At 32.0% G+C, this 27,513-nt stretch overlaps 1 protein-coding gene across 1 annotated transcript; it reads right to left on the bottom strand.

Moving 5' to 3' along the window:
* Positions 1-12,638: 12,638 nt before the first annotated feature.
* LOC115975018 (putative laccase-9) lies at positions 12,639-26,253 on the bottom strand. Its single transcript, XM_031095645.1, has 7 exons — positions 26,003-26,253; positions 25,475-25,626; positions 25,011-25,255; positions 23,386-23,511; positions 14,515-15,121; positions 13,308-13,663; positions 12,639-12,993 (listed from the first exon to the last, which is right to left on the bottom strand). The coding sequence occupies exons 1-7, from the start codon at positions 26,108-26,110 to the stop codon at positions 12,791-12,793; spliced, it is 1,797 nt and encodes a 598-aa protein (XP_030951505.1). The 5' UTR covers positions 26,111-26,253; the 3' UTR covers positions 12,639-12,790.
* Positions 26,254-27,513: the final 1,260 nt, after the last annotated feature.

Genomic DNA, 27,513 nt, shown 5'->3' with positions numbered 1-27,513 from the left:
TTTAGAATTTAGATGAGAACGTGGTGTTCTAGTGACCAAATTTTCAACTCCAAAAATGTATCACATGATTTTTTTTTTTTTTGCCGACCGCTGCAACCACCAGTCGACGAGCGATCTGTTCTCTCCTCAGCTCACTCTTTCTTTTGAGATGTTGACGTTGTTCTTTGAGAGCCTCAAATATAGGCCTGTCTTTATTCAAACTGGACGGTCATTAGGAAAGTGTCTTATATATATATATATATATATATTTTTTAATTATTTAATAATAAGTGTCTTTTTTTTATGGAATTTAATAATAAGTGTCTTGTAAACTTTTTATAAATAAATATATATATATATATATATATATAGTACATGGGGTATTTTTTATTTATTTATTTTTATTTAGAAACTTGGAGTAGTTTTGATTGTGTACATGAGACCGTGGGAATTTTTATAGAACATTGGATAGGTTTTTTTAGTTTTAAATCTTATCGATTTATAGTTTTCACGTCACTTTTTATGTTTTAAAAATAAAAAATTAATTAATTAAATTAGAAGTATTTTTAAAAGTTAAAAAGATAATAATTAACATTCTAAATCCTCACGGGATTATAAAAAAAAAAATAGATTTTTCTTTTTCTTTATTTTGGGAATCTGAAAAAACAGATTTATGTAGGTAGACAGCTGCCTTTTGTTTTGTTCACTGTTAGTTTAGAATACTTACAAAACAAAAAGCTTTTTGTTTTGTTGACAGGTAATTTAGATACTATATAGAATGCCATAATTGGATGTTGCTCTATTATAGCTGCGCTTTAATCTCATTAAAAAAAAAAAAAAATTAAAAAAGTTGCGCTTTAATGTCTGTCAGCGATAAAGTTTTTAAAGTCACCTGTATGATATCACAAATTTAATAAAAGGGACAAGAGGGTGCCATGCGGCAATGTACCCGAGGAAAGAGCTGTCAGACATGTTCTCCTTGAGCCCGCCTAATTCTTAATTGAAAACCATAAAGAAACGAGCTCATATACTGAAAGGTAAAAATATATTTTTCTTATTATTGGTACGTTTGGGTTGAATTTATTGGGTCTATTTAGATTGAGTTTATTTTTGTTGAAATTGAAAATTGAAACTGAAAATACTGTAGCGAAATAATTTTTAAATGTGTGAATAGTATCGTGGAACCCATTTTTAATGAAAAAGTAGTCGAAAAGTGGAATTTGTGATATCCGTGAACAGTGCACCGTGCACTGTTCACAGTTGACTTGGTCAAATAGTGCAGCTGGAACTAAAAAAAAAAGAACGAAAACGCAATTTCAGCGTGCACGTGGGTCCCAGCTTCAGCAAAACGTAAACGCTACAGTGAAAACGCCAGATTAAGTTGAATCCAAACGCTCATATTGTTGCTGAAATTGAAAACTGAATACACTGTAGCAAAATAATTTTTAAATATGTGAATAGTGTCGTAAGACCCGTGAATAGTGCATGAACAGTACCGGAACAGTGCGTGAACGGTGACATTTGTCTCATGAACAGTAAATTGTCTCTCCCTTAAATGCGTGAAAGCAAATAAAAAAAAAAAAAGGAGGAAAACGTGACGCAGGATTTAGCGGAAACGCTGAATCCAAATCCACACTACATGTGTGTTTGGGAAGCACGTTTTGTGCTTCCCAAACGTGCGTTTTGCGCTTCCCAAACACACGTTTTGCATTTCTTTCCTTTTTTTTTTTTTTTAAATCAGCGCTTGGTGCACTGTTTATGTCTCATGAACAGTGCACTAAGGCATATGAACAGTAAAAAATAAGTGAATAATAAACTTTTTATATATTTAAAAATTATTTTGCTACAGTGTTTTCAATTTTTAGTTTTCAATTTTCAGTTTCAACTAAAATAAGTTGTATCCAAATAGATATTTAGGGCATTTTTCATTTTGATCCTTTTTTGAAACTCTTATTTTGATCTTTAAAAATTGAGAATAATTTTTAATTTAGACTCCACTGTCATCTTATTAATGGAACTATCTTATGTGAAAGATAGAATGTACTAGTGGTAGATATGATGCTGACGTGACCATTAAAATAAATTTTATTTGACATTTAAAAAATTCCAGTCAACATTTTAATTAAAAAAATTAATTCCTCAATTTTAATTTTAAAAAATCAATTATTTATTTTTTTTTTTTTACCTTTTTTAGTTTTAAAGATTGAGAAAAAAATTTGTACCAACTTTCTCAACTTTTTTTTAAAAACTTTCTTGACAACCAAATAACAACATCACAAAAATTAAATTTATCAATAACCACAGCGCTACACACTTTGGTCATTTTTCACTCTCTGGTCATTTTTCATTTTCCTCTCTCTCTCTCTCTCTCTCTCTCTCTCTCTCTCTCTCTCTCTCAGGTTGATGGCTTTGATATGGGTTTAGAGATAGAGAGGGACTAAGATCTGTGGTAGTTAACATGGTTTGCAATCTGGCTTTGATCTAAATTTAGAGAAGAGAGAGAGGCTGAGATTGGTGGTGGTGGTTAGGGGTGTTCACCAAACTGCAAAAACTGCAAAAATAGTACCAAAACCGCCCGCAAAATAGCATAACCGCACCGCATCGTAAGTAATAATGCACCACACCGCACCGCACCACACCACATGGTGCAGTGCGGTTTGTGGTTTTATAATAAGAAAATCGCATAAACCGCACTGCACTGCACCCTCTCTATATATTAATATATTTATTTATTTTTAATATTAAATATATTATTAATAGTTTAATAACCCTAGCTTAAAAAAAAAAAAAAAGGTTTAATAACCCTAGCAAGTATTGACTAGAAAAGCCAATCCAAAATAAAGAAAAACTAGCTCAATAATTTAAAACTTAGCCCAAAAAAAAAAGAGAAAAATTAGTTTTGGATTGAGTAGGAAAAGAAATTTGAAAAATATACCGACTTCAAACCGCATCTTATACATGGTATTGAACATGTGACTGCAAAAATGAGGTACAGTGCGGTTATGGTTTTGGCTAAACTCTAAACTGCAGCACACCGTACCGTATCACACATGTGACCACAAAAACAAGGTGCGGTGTAGTTATGGTTTTAGCTAAACCGCACCGCAAAGTGCGGTGCTAAAAATGACCCAAAACCGCACCACGAACACCCCTAATAGTGGTTGTGAAGTGGTGGTTGGTTAGGTCTAGTGGTGAATTGTTAGTTGGATTTGTTATTGGTATGGGTTGCGGTGATTTGATGTGTCCATTGGTGATTGATTGGTGGTGGTGGACACATTTTATTTGTCCACCTTGACTTTGTTATTTTTGTTGATTGGTGGTATGATATGTTCATATGTATTTGGCTTCTCAGTTTCATATGAAATTTTTTGTACTAAGAAATTGAAATAATTTATTCGTTGGGTTTTTGCTATTGAGTTTTCATTTGAATTTGTTTGAACCAAGAAATTGAAAGAATTGGCTAGGCTTTAGGTTTTCATTTGAAAGAATCGGTTTATACTGGGAAATTGAAAATGTATATAGTTGAAGATCTTTGTGCTTTGATTTTTATTTTTATTTTGTGGGCTTTGATATGTGTGAATACTTGTGCGTGTTCTATGTGTTTCGTTGCTGGGTTTTTGAGTTTATTTGCTGGGTTTGATTTATTGGAGGTTTTGGTTTGATTTACAAGAGGTTTCAGATTGCTAGGTTTTTTTTCTCGGTTTTAGTGTTTTGGTGATTTTATGGGTTTGGTTGCTAAGAAAATGCAAGAAAAGAATAGAAAATCTTGATTTTTAAATTTTCTAAGCAACCAAACATGTTATTTGAGTAAGAACATGAAGAACATGAATAACAATGTTCTTCAGAAGAACGTGAACAGTCATGTTCTGGGATCCAAAAAATATTAGTGAGAAGCATTTTTTTTAAATTTAATTAAAAAAAAAATTCAGAAGGTTGATATGCTGTAAGAATTTAAACTAAAATATGTTGTAAAACCACTAAAAAACTATTTTTAACACTTCAAACACCAAAATACTTACTATATCAAGGGTGTGTCTAAGTAAGCCTAGGTGTTGGTCATCTATCCTTTAAGCTTATGTTTTTCAATTTTATTGTTATTTATTTATTTTATGCATCAAATTTGGTATCAAAGAAAAAATTTAATCGTGTTTTCCAAGTATCCCCCATGGGTCACAGTCAAATCTATTACAAGGAAAAAAAATCATGATGCCACCAAATCCGTCTCCTAGTAAAACCCAAATCTTCAAAAAAAAGAAAAAGAAAAAAAAAAGGTAAAACACCATTTTGGTTTCTAAACTTTGCCAAAAGTTTTGTTTTCATCCCTAAACTTTAAAAAGTTCTTTTTTCATCCCTCAACTTTGTAAAAAAAAAAATTCAATAGTTTAGAGACAAAATAGGGATGAAATAAGAACTTTTTTCAATACTTTAGGGATGAAAAACAAACTTTTGGTAAACTATAAGGACATAAATAAAAAATTTCCAATAGTTTAAGGGCGAAATATGAACTTTTTAATAGTTTAGGGACATAAAATGAACTTCTTAAAGTTTAGGGATGAAAATCAAACTTTTGGTAAAGTTTAGGGACCAAAATAGTATTTTGCACAAAAAAGAAAAAGAAAAAGAAAAAGAGGGAAAAAATAGATTGACACCCCCACACCAACGGTTGTTTTATTTTTGGAAGTCAATTGTATTTGTATTGGTTAATTGTGTTTTATTTTAGGTATGAGTGGTTAATTAGGTTATTAGATTTTTAGGCTAAATTACTAATTTGTTCTTTCAACTATAAGGTAAATTTCAATTGGGCCACTCAATTACCAATTGTGTCCATTTAGTCTCTCAACTATTAATTGAACCAATTTAGTCCTTCAACATTCAAAATCAAGTCAATTTCTTCCATGAATCTCCCATTATAGAAAGTGTATAGATTTTAAAATCAAATCAATTTCAACTATTAATTCCATTAAAATTTAAATAGACAAGAGACCTAAGGATGAACTTGACTCAATTTTGAAAGTCGAGAGACTAAATTGATACAATTAATAGTTGAGAGATCAAATTGAACTTTAGTCAATAGTTGGAGGACCAAATTAAAAATTTATCCTAGATTATTATTAGTTTCCTAGAGTAAAGGCTATTTTATATTCAATAATTGGATTTCCCAAGTCACTGAAAATTAAGTTTCCTTAGCCAATTACAATTAGGGTTTTGTCCTTATAGTGTAAATGGGCATGGTATACTATTGTACTCCGATGAATACATATTATAGGTTAATTAATTAAACAAATTTCTCTAGGAATTTTCTAATTGTGTGGTGCTAACTTTTAGAGATTTGCTTTCTCTTGCTAGATGTTGACTCCAAGCAGGCCTAGCTCCTAGGTCACTCGCCCTCTTTAATTTTTTTTGTTCTTTAATTTAACAGTTGCACTGTTTTGGTTTTGTCCTACTTTACAATATTGATTGTGTTAGGTTCTAAAGACTTAGGATCTTATGTATTTAGAACTCTAATGTGTAATGTTGGCAAACTATGATCAAAACAAGATTTTTAGTCATGTTTAGACTTGCTGAAAGGTGTGTCATTTATGTAAAGTTGGATTTAAGTTGATGCAGATTTAATAAAGCAATTCGGCCTAGTTCGATCGATCGAAGCTTAGGCTTGATCAATCAAAATTCGGGCAAAATGCGTTTTCTGCAGAATTCCAACTTAGCCCTAGTTTATTTACAACGTTTAGGGTTTTGTGTTTTTGTTCTAGGTATATAAGGCAAACCCTAGCCACGTTTTAGTGTTGCTTATATTGCTGTTTGTGTAAATTTCTTGTGAGATCTGTGAGGAGCTTTCCTTTACACAAACTTAGGATTATCAAGAAGGAGATTCGTTCAAGAACATAATGATCATTCAGTTGTTGCCATAAGAACTTAAAGAAACATAAGTGGGTGTGCTTGTATTTGTTGGAGAATCTAAGAAAGAAGGAGTCCATGGTCTTAGAGTTTGCATGTGGTCGTGTCAGTAAGTTTCTACTGGTGGGTAGCAATAGGATGTTAGCAGTCTAAGTCCTATTGTAAAACTTCAATTCTTTCATAATGGATTCAGGTTTACCTTGAGGATAGCTAGGTTAAATCCTCCCCAAGTTTTTACCAGTTTGGTTTCCTGGATGATCATATCATTGTGTTATTTATCTTTCCGCTGTTTTGCATGATATGATTGTTTGATTGTGATAATCTAGATTTGGAATTTGGACTAAGTAATAACTTTGGCTAATTAACTAGGTTAATCCAATTATATTTTAAGGGGTCTAAAAACCATCAGATTGCTTTTGCTAACATTCTATTTTGGAAGGTGCTAAGTAATGTAGATCTAGGAAGAAAAAGGGCTTCTTCTCAAGAATATTCACGTCTCAAAGAATTTTGTGTTGCTGTAATGAGAAATACCCTATTTTTCCAAAAGGGACGTGGAAAACTAAGGTGCTCATTCAATTTGGTTATGTTAGAAAGTATTGTGCTCTTTCATAACATGAAAGTAACAATAAGTACAAAAAGCAGAAGAACTTAAGAAATGTATCATGCCTGATGGTTTGAACTAGCAATTTTAAAATAATAGGATAATAAATTTAATGATTAGGGAAGGCTTAATGATCTTAATAAATCTATCATTTTTGCTCTTATGGCCTGTTTGGAAGTTTAAAAAAGGAGGGGAAGGAGTTTGGAGAGGTTTGAAGGGGTTTCAACCACCTCTAACCCCTCATTTTTAATTCCCCCAAATTGGAGAGATTTGGAGGGAGAGTAGAGTAGACAAATTATTGACTAAATAAATTTCCTAATTACCATTTCTAAATTAATAATAGACCAATGTTGCAAGTCCATTTTCAAATAGGGGTAAATTTGTCTGTTTTAATCATTTCCTCTCCTCTCCATCCTAGTTTTTAAAACATCCAAATAAGGGGAAGGGATAATTACTCCATTCCCCCTTACTAATTTTAAAAACATCCAAATAAGGTAGAGGGGAACCATTCCCCTTTACTCTCCTCCCCACCCCTTACTAATTTTAAAAACATCTAAACAAGGTAGAGGGGAACCATTCCCCTCTACTTTCCTCTTCTCTACTCTCCTCTCTAAATTCCAAACAGACCATTAAGTTTTATATAACTAATGACATGGTGGATACAGTGTGGTAGATTATGATGATTGATGTTTTTCTTGTAATAAAACAGCATCGAGTTTGGGCAAACAGGAGAGAAGAGTGAAGAGCGAAACAAGAAAAGAGAAAAACCGAACCGTAATTCAAACCTACCCCAAGTACTGCCTTTACCTTACGTTCCAATCAAATCATCTTCCCTTTTTATTCTATACTCTCTATTCCACAGATACCCTAACCAACTCTCCAACACTCCCCACCACCAGATGTTACATCAACGCCAAAATTAAACTAAATGCAACACTCTACGGTAGGCCCACCTTCACTTACCCTTCAACCGCTCAGATTCATCAAAGAAACAAATTTTATTTTTAGGAAGACATTTGAATTCTGCACCAACTTTCACAATTATTTTTGAAATAATTGATTGTCGGTGAAATAAAAATGTGATACATCTTTTTAAAAATAATAAATAGTCCGTAACGGTCTGTCTCATAAAGTAATTATAAAAAGTGGTATTTTTAGCCAATAGCTTTGGTATATAGCTATTGGCTTTGGTGCGGTTTGGATACACGGCACGTTTACGTTTTGTGCGTTTGCGCGTTTTCCTTCTCTCTCTTTTTTTTTTTTTTTTTTTTTTTTTTTTTTTTTGCTTCAGTTGCAGTTGTTGACCAAGTCAACAGTAAACAGTGCACCCGTGCACTATTCATGGATCTCAAAAACTTCACTTTTCAGCAACTTTTTCATTAAAAATGGGTCTCACAGCACTATTCACATATTTTAAAATTATTTTGCTACAGTGTTTTCAGTTTTCAGTTTCAGCAAAATAAGTTCTATCCAAACAGACCCTTTATATCTGATAATGGGCCATCTACGAAAGCAACCATGTTAATCTAATATATATATATATATATATATGGGTTGGGTTCAAGTAACACTTAGAGTTCTAAGTAATATTATACCACTCAATATTTCTTAATTGGATGTGAATTTTGACAAATCCACCGTTAAATTACATAATTTTCATATATTCTCTATACTTGTAAAATTTCAAGATATTAAAAATTAATAGCCATGTCATCAATCAATTATTTAAATTTAATTTTTTTTTAGTTTAAAATAATGCATAAAAGATGAGTTTATGAATCGAATGAAAAATTATATCTGATTGATATGAAAATTGGCATGCATGTTAAGAACATATAGAACATGTAATTCAACGGTTGAATTTTCAAAGTATGAATTTAATAAGAAGTTATTGGGTGGTGTAACATTTTTTAGAATTATACTAGGTGTAACTTGAACTTAACCCTATATATATATATATATATATATGTATGTATATAATATCACAGTTTTTAATGTAGTGTGCTCAGGTATGTGTGCATGCATTTATATTTACTTATTGAAACCTTTTGTGAAACTAATATAGAAATGGAGGGACTGATTAATTATTAACTAGTAAGCACGGATATGAATATTGGGTATGGGAAAAACACACTGATACAATAATTTCTGAAAAATTAGGATACAGATATGTCAGAAATACGTATATTAAATAATCATTATTTATATTTTATATATGGTTAAGCATTTATTTTTCATATAATATTATATATATATATATATATGATAGAAATCTAAAATATTTTACCTCCTTTAATAATTTAAGCCCATGTCCCAAGTATATTAAAGCCTATTATGTGAGTGTCATCGTAATATTTGAATTGAAAAAAAGGAAAAAGAAAAAGAAAAAAAGAGACGTAAGTGAGTGGGAAAGTGTAAAAAATATAAAGAGACATGTGAGTTTGAGAGAGAAGTGGCTAACTGCAAGCCACTTAAAAGTCAAATTGAAAAAGAAGAGATAGTCTGTCACATAACTCCACCAAAAAAAAAAAAAAAGTTTTTCTAAAAACAAAAAATGAAAGAGAAAGTTAAGACTGAAGATGGAGAACGGAGATTCGTGGTTATAGATTATTTTTTTCTCTCTTTTTTTGGCATAGGCCGTGTCCAATAATTAAAAATTAAAAAAAAAAAAAAAAATTCTGGGACATGCATGCAGCAGTGTCCCATCCATATCCCATATTAGGTACCTGTAAAGCAGGCAAAATGCTATGTCAGTGCTTTCCAACTTATTAAACAAAAAAAAGAAATTTAATTCACAGTACAATTCACGTTTTAACTACGGTATTTTAGTAAATATTTAGAACATTTTTTTTATTTGTTAGTAATTTGCTGAAGTTATCTGATTCAAATGGGCATAAGTTGGACCTCCTACTAATTGGGATATTTGACGTTTTACTACTTTTCATGTTACTAATTAATCTATTTTTTATGTTTTAAGAGGGCCGGGGGGTTGGTTGTTATGGATGTGAACGTGTGTATCTGGATAATTTCAACACGATCGCAATAATGATGCAAACCTGATTGGTTCGAACCCAACCCGATCATACTCAATATTGCTATGTGCAATATTCTAGAATTATAATTTGCAATTTTTTGTAATCTGTAACAACTGGTACTGTTCCTACCTATTTGTCAAGCTTTAAGGAATTCAAAATTCAAGAAGCTAAATACATAGTTACTTATAAAAAAAAAAAAAAAAAGTTTTATGTGGACCATATATCCCTAGTATTGTACAGTATTATTTTCTGTATCAATAAATGTCTCCCTCGTCCATTGTGTACAAACACAATTTGGAAATGTCCCTCTTTATAAAAAGTTCCATTAAAATCCTGGACATCACAAGATGTTGTTGACACTGCTTGACGATTTGTATAAAACAGAGTACACTCTGGCCACGTGATATCAAAACAGAGGCCAAGACAACGATCCAAACAAGTCTGCCATAACTACAAACAGCAGATCACAATAGTTAAAAAGAGAAACACCATAAAGTTTGCACTGTTCTAGTTACTCCTCTGTGTAACACATAATCTTTGATACTCGCTCAAAAATCCATTTGCCCCCTCGAGAATCATCTTTGGATGCCGCTGGACTTTGTCAAAGTAGAACTTATTGCGTGCATACCAGATTACCCATGATATCGTTGCCCATCGTTCAAGCTCCAGCTTTGACAGCTTTTCTTCCAGCATGCGAAATAAATGGAAGAACTCACCTGCATACTTTGACAGCTTTGACGATTAATTCTTGCAGTGCTTTTCAGCGGTGGAGACTTCAAACATAAACAAGTTTTCTGCAGAAGACACCAATAATTAATTCTCTAATGCATACCTAGATTTTATCTATTTTTAATTTCAGGCTGGCGTTGTAAACGAGACGTTCATATCTTCAATGAGAAAGGTTTGTTTCTATGCACTAGTTGTTTATATGGGAAAAATATATATCATAATGATGTAGATTATATATTTTCACGTAATTCAATCATTTTATTTGTATTTCAGTATAACGAATGCCTATAGTTTGGTGAACTGATTGCAATTTATCAACTGTTAAGTTATTTTATCTGTATATTATTATTTATAATATAATTTTGCAACTGTAAACAAAGAGCAAAGATTTTGGTCTTTTAAGTTTTACTTGCTTTGTCCACATTTGCTGTTACCGCTAGTCCTTCCATCCAATTCGCACCGTGTGTATGGATCGGATGCATGGTTTTTGACAGCAAGACCAACCTCAACCTGAGTCACCGCCTAGAATCAGGTTTGTTGTCACTTGTCACTGTATCATTAGTAACGAGTCGTTGGAGGTTTGGTGGTTGAACTCAGTGATAATGGGTGCTGTTTGGGTGGCTTTATGATTGGTGTATTTGTAGTATTGGGTTGCTGTTTTTTTAAAAATATTTCTTGGGTTGATTTGATGGGATTTGAACTTCTGAGAAAATTCGAGTGTTTGGCGTGTATGGAAATTTGGGTTCATGGTTTTTTTTAATAATTTTTTTGAAAGAAAAATTAACAATTTTTGAATATTGTAATGAGTATATATCTAGGGCCAATACAATAAATTAGAGAGTGTGTGTATAAATAACATGTGAGGGTTTAGACGAAATAAACTCGATACATGTTTTTTCCAATACATGGTATTAAAACATATTTAGCCTAACAACCTGTAAGTTTCGTGGTTCGTATCCCCTTTTGTGAGAGTTTGGAATATCAGTTTCTTCTTGCAAAAGCCAGTGTTGGCTGAATGTTAGAGCAAAAAATACAGTCGTCTAAGGTCCCAAGTAAAAAAAATGCCCCTAAATTTTAACCAATAAGGTTATTTATAATCAATAAATAAAATAATTTTTTTTACCAGATAAAAAACAAATAAAAGAGAGAGAAAAATGCAACGTCTACAATATTTTTCACAATACTTTTACAACTAATGTTAAGTAGTAGGTTGTTATTGATGACCAAAAAAATAATTATAGTGATATCTTCAAATAGAAAACAAAAAGCAACTTAAAACTTAGAATTTGTTGTAAAAAATATTGTAAATGTTGCACTTCTAAATAATAATAATAATAATAATAATAATAATAATAATAATAAGAGTTGAGTTTACAAACTTTTACTAGTTCTCATCTAAGTTTACCACTAACACCGCTTTTTTACTTACCACTATCAATCTACCACAACAAGTATGAAAAATTTTGTCAAACTTTTTCTATCTATAAAATATCTAAAAAAAAGAAAAAATTCTACCTAGTTCATAATAATTAGTAGAAATTTTACATCTAAAATAAGATAATCAATTTTCGCCTTAGGCCCCAAGTGCATCAAGCCGCCCTTGGCGAAAGCAAGATGCGCGGTACTCAATCTTCCTAAAAAGTGGTTTTAAATTCAAAACCAACGCGAGCCTGAGAGTACACAAAGCCTCTTAAAAAGAGATGAAGGAGTTGTCACCTGATTATAGGTTCAAGACCCAAAACATGACTTCATGAAGGTCTTTCTATCAAACTATGTCCAAAGTTAGGGTATAGGATGAGAAGAGGTTAGGCATTCTAAGTTTGCCCAGTCATAACTAACCTTCACATTGTTGCTTAACTAGATAGAAAACAAACTATCCTAAAGACTCAAAAGGTGTGCACTGTTATCTAAAGTGTGGGTGTGAGTCTATGGGTTCGTTTGGATACAGCTTATTTTTGCTGAAATTGAAAACTAAAACTGAAAACACTGTAGCGAAATAATTTTTAAATGTGTAAATAGTATTGTGGGACCCATTTTTAATGGAAAAAATTGCTGAAAAGTGTAATTTGTGAGACCCGTGAACAGTGCACGAGTGCACTGTTCACAGTTGGCTTGACAACAATTGCAGGCTAAAAAAAAAAAACTAAAAAGAGAAAAACGCAGATTACAAAACACAAACGCCAAATTAATTTGAATCCAAATGGGTATTATGTGTCATGTGAGGCAAGCAAGGGAAAGTAGATGAAACATGTGACCATGGGAGCAAAGGCATGTGGAGAAACTACCAACTCATAGCATCAAGCTCAAGTGTGTGTAAGTGTATACACAATCATGCAGGTGCACGAGCACATGAATGGTGCATCACACAATAAACTTAATTACTGAGATTTACTATTATGTGAAATGAAGGAGCATTGCTCTGAGATTATTGAATAATTTCTCTTGACTAGGAAGTACAAATAGTTAAGGCAATACAACGTTCAATAAACTTATTACATAAGTAAATCAATTCATACATTCATCAAAAAATAAAAAAAGTAAATCAATCCATTTAGATAAAAATTGTTTGATTTTCTTTTCCATCTGATCCATCATTGTTTTGGACCCGCGATTCTAAGGGAACATTACATGGAGGCAAGTGAGGAGGAGGTTTGCGAATACTTGTCTCAGCAGTGCCTCCATTCTTTACGATAAAAACAGCAGCCATACCCCAGGTCATATGTCTATCTACATGACAATGCCAAAACCACACACCTGCCAAATATTATTGATGTTAACATCCACAATTCTTAGACCAACCAGAATCAGATAATTAGATCAATTTTTAAATTCATGTATTTGAGATTCAATTTCCCTTCCCCCCTCCCCTTAAGTCAGTAGCAACCTTTTTTTTTTCCACAAGTTTGATCCCGTCTTCCCCCTTAAACTTTTTTTAAAAAAATTATCCATATTTATTTTTATTTATTTTTGGTTACAAGATCTTGAGCCAACGAATGTTCTGTCTCTAATGCATGCACTTTTTATAATAATATAAACTAAACGTATAAGATAGTGATAAAATAACTTGCCTGGATTGTTTGCTACAAATCTGATGGCAAGCCATCCATTCTTAGGCACACCGAAGGTATTAACTGCGACTGGATCAACCAAATTAAATTTTTTTGGGTCGGTTTCATTGTTATAATTACCATAACCACTTCCAACCACGTAAAAGCTATGCCCGTGCAAATGCATTGGATGATACCCAGCGCCCAATATATTGGTACCTTGAAAAACAACCTCAACTGCTTCATTATAATTCAACAGCTTCACCTTGGACCCAAGGTCTGCCATTGCCAGAGCTTCTGGAAGTTCGTCAGCTGTGAAGTTATAATAATTAAGGGGTTGGTCTGGGAAATCCGTAGTGTAAACCCCAGTAATATTCCTGCATGAAATTAAAGATTTTAATATAATCAAGCCTCTATTTGGGTACGAATTATAAATGAAAATTATTTAACTATTTAGCTTATTTTTACTGTTATTCATAGATTACATTGTACTTTTTTATACTATTTATGGGTCTTACTATACTATTTCAACTAACTTTTACCTTTATCTACCGTACAATCGGCAATAAATTTTCAGTTTTAATTAAATAAACAATATTCAAACAGATCCCAAATATCAAAATATATTATCATATACAGTAAAAGGATAATCATGTTGTGTTTTGATAAAATATTCATACCTAGTCAGTAATCTGTGCAATATTTGGCAAAAGTCCTTTAATAAAATACACAATTAAAAAAAAAAAATTAAAATCTCTCAAGCATAATATCACAATTCTTAAAAGATAACTAAAACATATATTGATTACATGGAAAAGGATCAAGTAATTATCAAACTCTACATGGTCATTTGAGTAAAAGTCATAGTATTTTATTCTTAGTTTTTAATTATCGCTACTATGGCATCATAGGACATGCAGTGTGCGCAAGGTTTTGCTCTTTTTTTATTTCTTTTTTTTTAATATTCTAACTTCTAGCCTTTTAAAAATAAACCAGTTTTTATTTTTTTTGTCATACATTTAACATAAATTTACTGAAAACTAATCTGTTGATAAATAATATGAAAATAAGATGCCAAAAACTACACTTGCAATCGTAAAGGAAGAAATGGAAAAGAATTGAAACTGCATACTTTGTTCTTTATAAAAACAATGCAATCTATATTAAAAAAAAAATATATATATATATATATATATATAAAATAAAAGAGGGAAAGAGGGGAAAAAACCTGTAGTAAGCAAGCAGTACATCAGTAGGAACTGGGTTACTCCAACTTATGCTATTCACACTTGTGGCTATTATAATTTCTTCACCGGTTGCTATACATGTGGTATTTTTACATTCAATTTCAGCCATGGAAACTGTAATATACATTCTGGTGGTTATGTTTAAGGGGACATTTACGGGATGGTCTTTGCTTGCTAAGCTCCTAAGAAGTTTTGAGAATTTTATGACAGCTCTTGAGTCTTTGTAATTGGGAAGTGTACTTGGAAAGGAAGGAGATAATGGAATAGTGTAGTTTCCTCTGTATTCGATGATCGCGGTGACATTGAATAGGTCAAAATTTGTAAGATCCACCTCTTGGCTCCAGAATTGTCGAGCAGCTATATAATAATGGCCAAGAGTCTGATTTGCTGTGAGCAGAATATCCATGGTTTGTCCTGCGGCTATCATTACGTAACTAGTAGTTATGGGTTTGATATAACTTGCATCCATTCCAACAATTGTGAGGTTGTGTTCAGCTATTGCAAAGAACATATTTGCTGCCACAACTGAGTTGACTAGACGAAGAAGATAGGTCTTGCCGTGATCAACCACCCGACGGTATGTTGTTCCTACAACATTAAGATTATGACTCAATTAATTCCAATGTGTGATTTATTTATGAATAACGTTAAATATATACAAATTTTAGTAAATAAATTTTATAAACTGACATGACAATAAATATAATCGTGGACTTAAAAAACTTAATAAATGAATATGTAACCACTTTTTTGTGATTAGTAAAATGTCAACTTGTAAACATTATGTAGTAGAGAGATGCTAGGGATACTACAAAAGGTGATGATAGGAATACTATAAATTTTACTATATAGGTCTTGCAAACTAACGTGTTATCAATCACAAAAAAAATTCAAACACTCATAATTATCTTACAAGTGATTCTATTGATACTATAATTTTTACTACGGTAGAAATTAAACTGTCACCAAATTAGGAAAAGAAAAAAAAATGATTTTGATATTCATTTATTATGTTTTTGACATTCACCAATCACATCCATTGTCACATCAATTTGTATAGGTTATAAAGTAAAATTTTCTTCTTTATCTTATTGAAGTGAAACAAATCTCATTCAGAGTAATGTTGCAAGTACTACAAGTTTGTCTCATTAAGAGTAATGTTGCAAGTACTACAAAACTACGTACTGTTTGCAAAACTACATAACTAAACGCGTTACTTTAAGTTTAAATGTACAATAAGCGTTAAATACGAATAGTGTAAAAATCGGCTTGTTAGAGCATCAGCAGTGGGCATTCTAAATGTCAAATGTAAGGTAAATTTAGCATTTAGGCCCAAAAACATGCTAGCAACTGGAAGGTTAAAACTGAGAAATGCCAAAATTTTTTGGCATGGCGCTACAGTGCCATCTTACATATAAGATGGCACTGTAGCGCTATGCCAAACCAAAATAATATATTTTAATCCTTTTATTTTTCTCTCTCCTCTGTGTCACTGTAGCATCTCTGAGTATTTCGTCTCCCTCTGTCTCTCTGACTTCTCTCATCTCTCTCTCTTTGTGCTCCTCCAGTTGAAGGACTCGGTCTCTGACCCATCAACTTTGCTCTCTACTTAGGACTGATGGTTACTGCTCGTGGTTTGGTCTCTCCTGTGACTATAATTCCCGTGTAGTTTCACTGAACATTACTGGGAATGAGCACAAAGGTAATTCTTGTTCCAACTTTGCTCAATTTCTGCTTTATGGGTTTGCGACTAGGAGGGACTGTTGGACTAGTAGTGGAAAATTGGTTGGGAAGCTGTTGCTTGTTATTGCTCAGTTTACTGAGCTTAGGATTTTGTCACTGCCCTTTAATGGTTTTCATGGTGAAATTCTTGCTGATATTTCGTCTCCTTGGAGTCACCGGTGGCGGCAGAAGGGATGAGTCTGGTGTCAAGGAACTTAAGGATTTCGTCGCAGATGTTGGAGAGCTCCGACTCGATTCGGGTCAAAAAGTGCCGCTGAAGTGGGTTGCGATCCGGGTTAAGAGTGGGTTGCGCCGCTGAAGTAGAGAGTCTGGTGTCAAAAAGCGCCGCCGAAGTGGGTTGCGATCTGGTTCTTCTGGGTTGCGATCTGGGTTCTGTGTGTGTGTGTGTGTGTGTGTGTGTGTTTTTTTTTTTTTTTTTTTTTTTTTTTTTTGTGACCGACGGCTTAAGGAAGAGGTGGATTTTGCTGTGATTTGTTGTGATTTTTAGATTTGTTCTTCTGGGTTGCGACATGTTTAGATTTGTTGTGATTTTGCTGCGGTGGCAGGTGGATTTCTGGTGCTTGTTTGATTTGGGTGATTTTTTGTTGTGATTTTGCTGGGTATGGGTTTGCTAGAGGTTGAGGCCGGTGCTTGAAGTTGAGGGAGAAGAGAGGAAAAGGAAGAGAAAAAGAGAAATATTATGGTAAAATCGGAAAATAAAAGTTGGCGGTGGTGGTTTCAGTGGAAGAGAGACAGAGGAAGAGAGTTAAAAATCAGGGAGAGGAGAGAGATGAGAGAGAATTGATATGGATTTGGGGAATGTTATTTTATTGGGTAGATATATTATTTTAAAGAATAGAATAGGAAAATAAAAGTAGGGATGTTGGGTATGTTATAAAATTGTATGGTATAATTGATAAAGTTACTTTTTGGAATGGTAAAATAGGATAGGATGGGATTTCCGGTTGCGGATGCTCTTACATTTGGGTTTGTTAAATGTTAAAAAATCATCTTTTTATTGAAACTTATTGGTTGTTGCATCAGACAAGGAATATAAAATATTAAAAAATCTCAATAAAACGAATACATGTTCAACACTAAATGAGCCTAAGTTGTGTTTGGGATAATCTTATATTGGGCAACTTATTTTGCTATTTAGTTTATTTTTGCTACTATATATGGGTCTTATTATACTTTTTAGTACTATTTATGGGTTCCACTGTATTATTTCAGCTAACTTTTAGTTTTATCTACAGTATTTTCAGAAAAAGTTGTTCCCAAACAGATCCTAAAAATCATTTTTAATATATTTAAAATATAAACCTAACAAAACACATATTCGGAGTCTATGTTATTGTTCCTAGTGCCAAAATATCCATGTTTAGGATTTTTTATTATTATTATCTTAAATACTCTAAAACTAGTGCAACACATATTACTTAGGAATGCTAGGTATACAATATTTTTACAACAAAATCTAAGTAGTAAATTGTTACTTGTTATAATTTAGGCTCACCATTAACATCACTTTTTCACTCACCAATAATAGCTTGTCATCGAGGATTTGCTATAGAATTTTTGTGAAAAATGTTATGAACATAGCACTACTCCTACTACAAAAACTTAATACTTAACGAGACAGTAAATGTGATTGGTGTTGTTTTATAAAAATAATAATGAGTGTTTAAATTACTTTTTATAATTAGTGACGTGTCAATTTATATGACTTATATAATAAATTTTGTAATTTCTCTTGCATTGTTCTCAAAAAATTTAAATTTTATTTGAATGTTCTAAAGATTAAATCACACTTGACAAGAGTTAAAAGGTTATGATACAAAAATGATTGTATTTATTGAAAAAAAGATACGGTAAATGTTTACATATTTTTGTTACTATTTTTTAAAAAAACAAACATAACATACTTGAAACATACACGTACCATTTTTTTTTTCTATTTTCATATTTTTATGTTGAATTTTGAAAACGTACTTTTTTGAAAGATGTCGAACTATACTCGTCCTAATGCTTGTTGTATCAAACTCATACCATATTTTACTAACTATGCTAATTACACCGTGTCATTAATCCATTAACAAAAACCTTAAAATAATGACGCAATATTAGCAATTAAAAAGAAATTAACATGTCAAATTTTGAATTTTTTTAATTTATTTTAGTTTTCAAAAACTTGAAAAGACCCGGATCTAAGAACCAATTTCACTATTGTACCTCTTGTCCTTCTTCACTTCTACTCTCACCGTCGTGCTGACATTGATGACACAAGCCTGTCTCAAACAAGATCTCGACAGCAGCAACGATAGAGAACTTGGATCAAGATGGAGTTTGGCCCAACCTAATCACTTAGATCTTAATCATCAAAACTATATAACATTCTCTCTCTCTCTCTCTCTCTCTCTCTCTCTCTCTCTCTCTCTCTCTAAATATATCTCAATTTCAATTTGTTCCAATGAAATTATCTACTTATTCTTCTCAAAAAATAACAAATAAAATTATGTACTTATTATGTGCTTGCATTTTACTCAATGAAATGGATACCACATTGACATAATGTGTTGCAATTAGGGGTGGCAAATAGGCAAGTTGGGTCATAAATGGGTTGGATGTGTAATGTACCATTTACCAATTTATGACCTGTTTATATATAAATTAACTACCCGATACCCACCCATTTAATCTAATATGACCCAAATACCTCTAAAACTACTTGAATACCCTCATAACTTCCAAAATGACCTAAATGCCCTAAAATACCCAAAATGACCCAAATACCCCTACACTTACAAAATTACCAATATACCCTTTAACATCCAAATTATCCCTGTTAGGGTTTGTTTGTTTGTTTGTTTGTTTTTTTTTTTTTTTTTTTTTTTTTTTTTTTTTTTTTTTTTTTTTTTTTTTACTTACACCTAATATTATTTAAATAACACCTATTTATTTTTCAAACATCACAAAAAAAATTATTGGGCATACCTAAACACTTTTTTTACTATTACTATACTAGCTCGCAACCGTTTTTTCTTTCCTTCAAAAAACTGGGCTACAAATGTAAAACACAATAAGACCCAATAGTTTTTATAAAGCCTAAATTAGTTACAAAGTAAGTTAAAATCTCATTCTTTCTAAAGCCCAAGAATTTTTTATGCTTAGCAATATTTGGAAAAAGCTAATGATTCAAATTCATGGCAGTACTATTTTATCAATGGGATTCAACCCCATAATCAAAGCTCATGATTCAAATTCATAGCAATACTATCTTATCAATGGGATTCAATTCCATAATCAAACCCCATGATTTAAATCCATGGCAAATTATTTATCAGAAAGCCCAATTTTCATTGGCAACATTAAAAGCCCAGTTCTCGCTAGCAACATTAAAAAAACCCAATTTCCATTGACAATATCAAAAGCCCAATTTTCATTGGCAACATCAAAAGCCCAGTTCTCGCTGGCAACATAAAAAAGCCCAATTTTCATTGACAACATCAAAAACCCAGTTCTCACTAGTAATATCAAAAGTCCAATTTACGTTGGCACTATTTTATCAAAAGCCTAAGAATATTAATGCTTGGAAAAAAATATCATGTTTATTTCATTTAAAAGATGAACAATGTTTCTTAAACATTACAATGGCAAAAAACCATAGCAATCATTTTATAAAAGTTCAATAGAAAGTTATCTTGAAAATTATGATATTCATCTCATATTATAAACCCATGAACGTGTGGTCATCATTTACAATCACAACATCCATCTTTGGAGCTCATGGTAACTATTCAATCCCACAAGCTCACCATTTAAATTATGATGTGATTATTACAAATCATGAACATTACTTATGATGTGGAATTCATCACTTTCAAAAATAGTAAATGTTACTTACAAAAGCATTTTGAAACTTATCACATTATTTCAAATATTACAACTCATTGCCTAAGGACCCATTACAAGTATCTATGAAAGCCCAAAATATTTACTAATAATAAAAGTCCATGGGGGATGAAAACCCATGGCAACATGTGTTGTTGATGCCCATTTTGTAGGATGAACACAACCTAGCCCAAAGGGACCAGCCCACATGAGCAAGCCCAATCCAAAGAACCCCAGTAAGAGGCAGAGGATTGAAAGTGGACAACCAGCCCTTGTTCATCCTTGACCAAGGTACAGCTGGAGGTCTCTACAAGAGAACCAAGTCTTTGAGGATGAACTGGGGGCTATCCCATCAGCTTTCTGTCACCCTCTACCTGACTTGAACAGTGCCCAAAGGTTGTGATATCAGCTAAAGTCTAATGGGTGATGGAACTCTATCATTTTCCTCAAGACTATATCTCTAGCGGAAGGGGTCTGAAACCAAGTTATCCAAATCTCAAAAAATTGATGCTATAAATTTCAAAAACGTTTAAGACATGGTTCATGTACCAAGCCCATGAATCCTAAAGGGGAAAAATTGGGAACATGTGGTTTGGAGGGCATAAATGGATCTCTAGTAGAACCCCCTGAAGTGAACTTAAACTTTGACACCTAGCTTAGGGTGTTGAATCCTACTTCTTGGGGTCCAAATCTCAGTTGTAGCACTAGGATTCGTTCTTGATACTTGCCTTAATCCTATTGGTTAAACTCAACTCTAGAAATCCTGACATTTAATGCAAAACACCCCAAAAACCCAACATGTGTCATATTACCCAAAGAAGCAAGGCAGCCTCAAAAGCAAATCTCCTACTTTTGGCCAAATCCTATGATGATTAAGCATGATTCCCTACCCCTGATCAGTCCTACGTTTTTTGGATTCTTGTTAATTAATGCTTCCCTAAACTACACTATAAAAACATACACACCCTAGCCCACAAATACACGACTACTGCCTCTGAAAACTTCTGATTTGTTTGTCATTTTGCTTGTGGTTCAGCTCTCCTCAAGCTCACAACTCATTATCCTTAGCCCATACTCACCTAGCCTCGGACATTCCTTTCCTCTTTTTGCATATCCACAACTCATAAATGCTCCCTAATCAGTCACAAACAGTCAACTATTCACTAAAGCCTTAACCTCAGCATTAATTCCATCCCACTCACTCAAAACAGCCCACATTACTCCATTCATGCTTTATGTATATATATTCCCCAAAATATTAGTTTAATAATTGCTGTATTGAGCTGGGATCTCTTTCTCCCTTCATACCATGCCAATTAACCCCTTTCTTGTGGAAGCTCTAATTTTTACTTTTTGTTCTACTATTGAAGGATATAATGTATTTGTAACAATGAAATTATTCTCTCATATTGATGTAATGATGGCTGAAAGTACAATAAATTCCCCTAACCGAGACACACAAGGACCCCCAGAAGTTAACACTTTCCTAAATTTATTTAATCATTGACTGCTGGACTCTAAATGTAATTTCACCCCTACCGTTGGAGAATTTATTTTTCTGGACTGTGTAATTTCATCTCTACCGTTGGAGAATTTATCTTTCTGGACTCTTTAAGTGTAATTTCACCCTTACCGCTAGGGAATTTATTTCCCTTGTACTATCAAAATAGGACCACTAACATATTAATTAAGTATTGTAAAGTATTTTTATTGGGCTTTTGTCGCTGTTTTGTCAAGTGCAACCTTTATTTTTTGCTTGGAAAGGCTTGTCATTTCACTAAAAGCCTTAGGGCACCGTCTTAAGAGCCCATAGTTGAGTTTCGGCCTGGCTTCCCAATATTTTATTCAAAAACATCAATTTCTCCCTTAATAATCCCCAAAATCTCTAAAATGAGCAAAATATCGCCAAAATCTCTAAAATGAGAAAAATACCCCTGATATCTCTAAAATCATCGAAAATATGCTCAAAAACAACTAAAATGACCAAAATACCCCCAAAAGTTGTAAAATTTGCAAAATACCCACGAAACCTTTAAAATGACCAAAATATCTCTAAAACCTAAAAAAAATGACCAAAATACCTTGAAAACATAAAAATGACCAAAATACCCCCTAATGGGTCAAGGGTATTTCGATCATTTTTTAGGTTTCGGAGGGTATTTTGGTGATTTTTAGATTTTGAGGGTATTTTGGTCATTTTGTAGGTTTCAGGGGGTATTTTAGTCTTTTTTTAGGTTCGAGAGTATTTCGGTCATTTTCTAAAAATTTAAACTTTTTGTTGCTTATTTAAATTTTAGATAGGTTTTAGTGGGTATTGGTGGGTTTATCCATTAAGATCCATATAATTAAATAACCTAATGGGCCTTTACCCATTCAACCCAATTATTCAAATGGGTTGAGTTAAGACTTATCCAAATTAGTTGGTTAATGGGTGAGTTCATGAATATGGATAAAAATTGTCATCCGTAGTTGCAATTAGTGCTCAATTATTAGATCTTGAAAACATTACAATTCGGAGCATTTTTATACGCTTGAAACTCAGAATTAATTATAGCTGTGTTTAATTATACTTCTATTGTGCCTAGTTCATTTGAGTCTTCTTGCATTTAGTTAAGCTCTTGTTGTTCTTACGAAAATTTTATTTAGCACGAGAAGTTATATCCTATTTCTGTTGTATGTTACTTCTCCCTCACAAGAGGGTGGGCCTCACACTTGTTCTTACGAAAATTTTATTGAGCACGAGAAGTTATATCCTGTTTCTGTTGTGAGGAAGAATTAACATACAACGAAAACAGATAGAGTTTTTCATTTAGCACACGCTAATCCGTATTTTCAGGCAATTAAAAACTAAAAAAATGAAAGAAGAAAGCTAATTCAGCTTCAATCTCATAGATTTACGTGAAATTTAGAGATGTTGAGACTGCGAAACAAGTAAAAATTGAAGCATAAACTTGCCTCCTGTTAGAGATCGACACATAAGATTGAGTTTTGGATTTAAGTTTTTCAATTTTTGAAAATTTAAAAATAAAATCAAAATTTCAAAATATGACATATCAATTTAATTGATTCTTTTAAATGTGACATTATTATTTTAAGATTCTTGCTAGTAGATTGATGACATGATTTAATCTGAACCTTTTATTACAAAAATATATAAGATCAAAATTAAAGAACTCAAGAAGATCTTAATTCAAAGTATTTCTGAGCTATAAAATCTAAAATATAATATACTATCATACCTCTGGAGCATGGACCCAAATCACCTGGTTCGCCGTTTATGGTGTAACCAATAGAGTGTGGCAGATCATCGCCATATATTAGGGCGTAATCCAATTCGGCTGTTAAATTTCCACTGTACAATGAACCTGCAATTTCAACAAAACTTAATCAGAAATACACTAGCATAATATTATTCATTCATTGACCAACACAGGCAGTTATATATAGAGGAAAAGATAAAGGCGTGGAGACTGTAGAGATATGACACATGATTTTTGGACATATGAGAAGGCTTACAGCAGGTTCATGCATCCAATAAGAGAGCTCTTGACAATCAAGTTTCATTTTACTTTTCATTCATTTGAACATGAATTTTTAACATATTAGAATTAGTCTCGTGCCATACATTGTTTAATCAACAATCACGTATTAATTTAAAAAAATTAATAATGGACAAAATTTAAGTCTAATTCCTCATGTGTTGTACTTTATGTTCTTCAAGATAAATTTAATAATTTGATTTATTAGTCAATACAATTCATTGTAAATAGTTACAATTTCCAAAGCTACATGGTGGATTGTATTGGAGGGAGTCAAACTACAACACCTAAAGAACTTCTAAATTTAATGAACCAAAAAAAAAAAAAAGATATTAAAATAATAGAACAAAAACTACTTTAAATCACATTATGAATGCACAACATGTAAAGCTAAGATTTTTGTTATAAAAATAGTATAATAAATTATAAGATAACTTATTAAAAAAAAAAAACAAAACAAAACAAAAATCATATTTAATAACTTCGTACCGGCCGGTAGGGCCGGTATTTTCCATTCCGGAACTCACTACCGTACAGAAAACACCCCATGTTTTGTCTCGCTCTAAATACCGGACCATTTCGGAAGGTACCAGCCATTTTGGCTGATTTTGACTATTCCAATTGAAAAATGTATTTCGGCCCAAAATGGTTCATTCTGTAATTTTTACATTTAAACCAAAAAAAAAAAAATTTAAAAAAAAAAAAAACAAACCATGAACTAGAGGTTAACAGAGGCGTGGTGGTGGAACTAGAGGCGCTGCTTTAGTTGGGCTGAGCAGAACTAAAGCTTGGTTGGACAAATCGTCATTTTATGGAAGAAAGAGAGAATCGATGAATAAGTGGAGAAGGAGATGAAGGAGAAAAAGTAAGGAAAAGAAAAAACAATAAAAAATAAGAAATGGTTGAAAGTTAAAAGTTGTGGCTGGGATAAGAAGTAGAGTTATTGTCCACATCAACTCTCTTCTATTTCCAAGGTAATCATGTGGATCTTACTAGTTTCAATTTTCAAATTTTACTTTCTATTTTTATTTTTCCGTTCTTATATTTAATTTTTATTTTTTAAGTCATAGATAATGTTAGATTGATATGATATGTTGGACTTGGGCCATTTTTATTGGGCATGTTGGACTAAACATATAGGTTAGATATAAATTTAATAACTGTATACACACTTTTAACTCACATCACTAGCATCACATTCATATCTTTTCCATAATGGCAAAATGATGTTGACTCTTTATTGAATAGACGTGAAAGTTTTTTATTTTATTTTATTTATTTATTAAAATCTAGTGGGATTGAGAGATTTAAAAATATAAGTATACCAAGAATGATTATATCCTCATCATCCGGTTTGGGAAATGGATAAGTTGTTCCAATAGTAGGCAAGATAACAATGGCACCATGAACATAGACTCGTGTCCAATCGCTATGTGCGTGCCACCAGAGTGTTCCCTCCTCAGTGGAAAATATGACCTCATATGTGAAGTTTGATCCTGGTTCAATAGGACATTGCGTGATGTATTCTGGGCCATCTGACCAAGGATTTCTTGGTTGCTTTACACCATGCCTATAAGAACCATAAAATTATCCAAAGATGTGAATCTTTTTGAGCAGTACTTATGTAAGAGATAGAGTAATGAAAATATTTTTGCTTGCATTAGTTATGTTTTTTTTTTGTTTTTTTTTTTTTTTGTTTTTTGAATGTGAGTAACTCATGTTAAAAAACCGTTTTGATATATATGTGTGTGTACACGTGTGCGTGTTTATGAAGAGTGATTGAGCTTACCAATGAATGGTCACCCCATAATAACCTTGATTGTGAACATTGACATATACTGTGTCCCCTTTGTGTACCCGTATTATTGGCCCTGGAATACTGCCATTTACAACTAACTTACTTGTTGTGTTACACAGCTTCGTGAAGTTTTTCTCCGCAAGCTGCGAAATAAGAAGCATATATTGATAATTAAATTAATGTAACAAAAAAAAAATCAGGCTATTATTCTCCAATCCAAGTGATAAGCTTATCCATTCATACCCACAATATTGGGAAGTAAAATGTTAAAATTATTTCAAACTTTACTACAAAATGTTACAAACTGATGTAATGATGAACATAGTTGATAAATTTCAACAACATAATAAATAAATATCTGCATTTTTTCAAGTGATTAGTATAAGTATTATGTCAGCTTATAAATCTTATATAGTAAACTGTGCAATATCTTAGAATCATTCCAAAACAGGAAAACACTTTGCTATTATAGTCAGTGCAGATAAAAAGACAACTATATATAATATGGTAAGTACTTACAACAAATTCATAGTAATGGACCTCTCCTTCGACCATGGAAAGACACTGTGCAACAAGAAACAGAAAGCCAATAAAGTTCAACAGACATTCTTTGTTCTGGAAATTCATGTCTTTTACTCTAGCTGTGCTCACTCTTTCTTTTGTGAACTTGACGTTGTTCTTTGAGAGCTTCAAATATTTAAGCCTGACTTAATTCAAATGCATGGAACTTAGGAAAGCCGAAAGGGTCTTATACATGTTTTTTTTCTTAACACGTGTGACGCGTTACTACTGACTATTTAACAAAAAAAAAAACCACAACAACAAATTGTCTTTGCTCTTTAGAGTTTAGATGTGAACGTGGTGTTCTAGTGACCTCATATATGATTACCAAATTTTCAACTCCAAAAATGTATCACGTGATTATTCTGCTTTCCCGACCGCTGAAACGACTAGTTGACGAGCGATCTGATCTCTCCGAAGCAGTGGCTCTGATCCCTTCCTCTCAATGTTTTGTATTGTTTTGTTTTCCTTTAACGGAAACCTCTAGTCTTTGTTTTGTTCGATAAAGCTGTAGAACGTAGCCTAGTACCACGGACGTCAGATCACAATCACATAACTATAGATATATTTATTCTTTTTTTTTTTTTTTATGAGAGAGATTGATATATTTATTATATAATTAATTTTTATCTTTGTTATTCTATTCAATCGTCCTATTTAATAGCACAACTACTACAGTGGCTTTAAGTTCTTCAACCGTCCTATTTAATATTTTAATAATATTTTCTATTATATTAAAAATTGATAACAATGGTTTACTATTTTAGTTTAATTAAGTGATTTAACTACGTTTTTTTTTTTTTTTTTTTTTAATCAGTTAGGACTAGTTTGGTATTGTTGTTTAAACCCCACAAATACGTGTTTTCACAATATTTTTTCATCCACACATATTTCAACAACACTTAAACAATATTATTTGAAATTTCTTATCAAACAGACCCTATATCGACTTTGACATTGTTATGTACTTATATATATATATATATATATATATTATGTTTGATTGGGATTTAATTTTTTATTTATCTTATGAAAGATATAATATGAAAAATACATTTGAAATATAGATAATAATATTTATATAGGAATTAGTTTAGTCAAATTTTGCATTTGTATTAATTTAATATATTTATTTACATCTTAAATAATTATTAAATTAATTATGACGTTATTGTGATCGATTTCAATTTGACCTCGATTCGATTTTAAAAATCTTGAACCTCTTTCTTTTATAATCTGGGTCTAAAAACCATGCACACATATGTATTCAAAGTTTACTTTGAGTTTTCTCCACTATATAAAAATGTCATCTATACCATGTAGCATCATCTAACTTTGAATAAAAATTTAATTCAGTTCTATAACTTTACTCTCATTCAATTCAGTTATTTAACTTTTAATTTTATTCAATTTAGTCATTTTATTAATCTTTGTTATAATTGCACTATTTGTTATCTTTAAAGTGACAT

The sequence above is a fragment of the Quercus lobata genome, chromosome 2, assembly GCF_001633185.2.
Source record: "Quercus lobata isolate SW786 chromosome 2, ValleyOak3.0 Primary Assembly, whole genome shotgun sequence".
NCBI lineage: Eukaryota > Viridiplantae > Streptophyta > Magnoliopsida > Fagales > Fagaceae > Quercus > Quercus lobata.
This window is presented reverse-complemented; position numbering and strand designations above follow the sequence as displayed.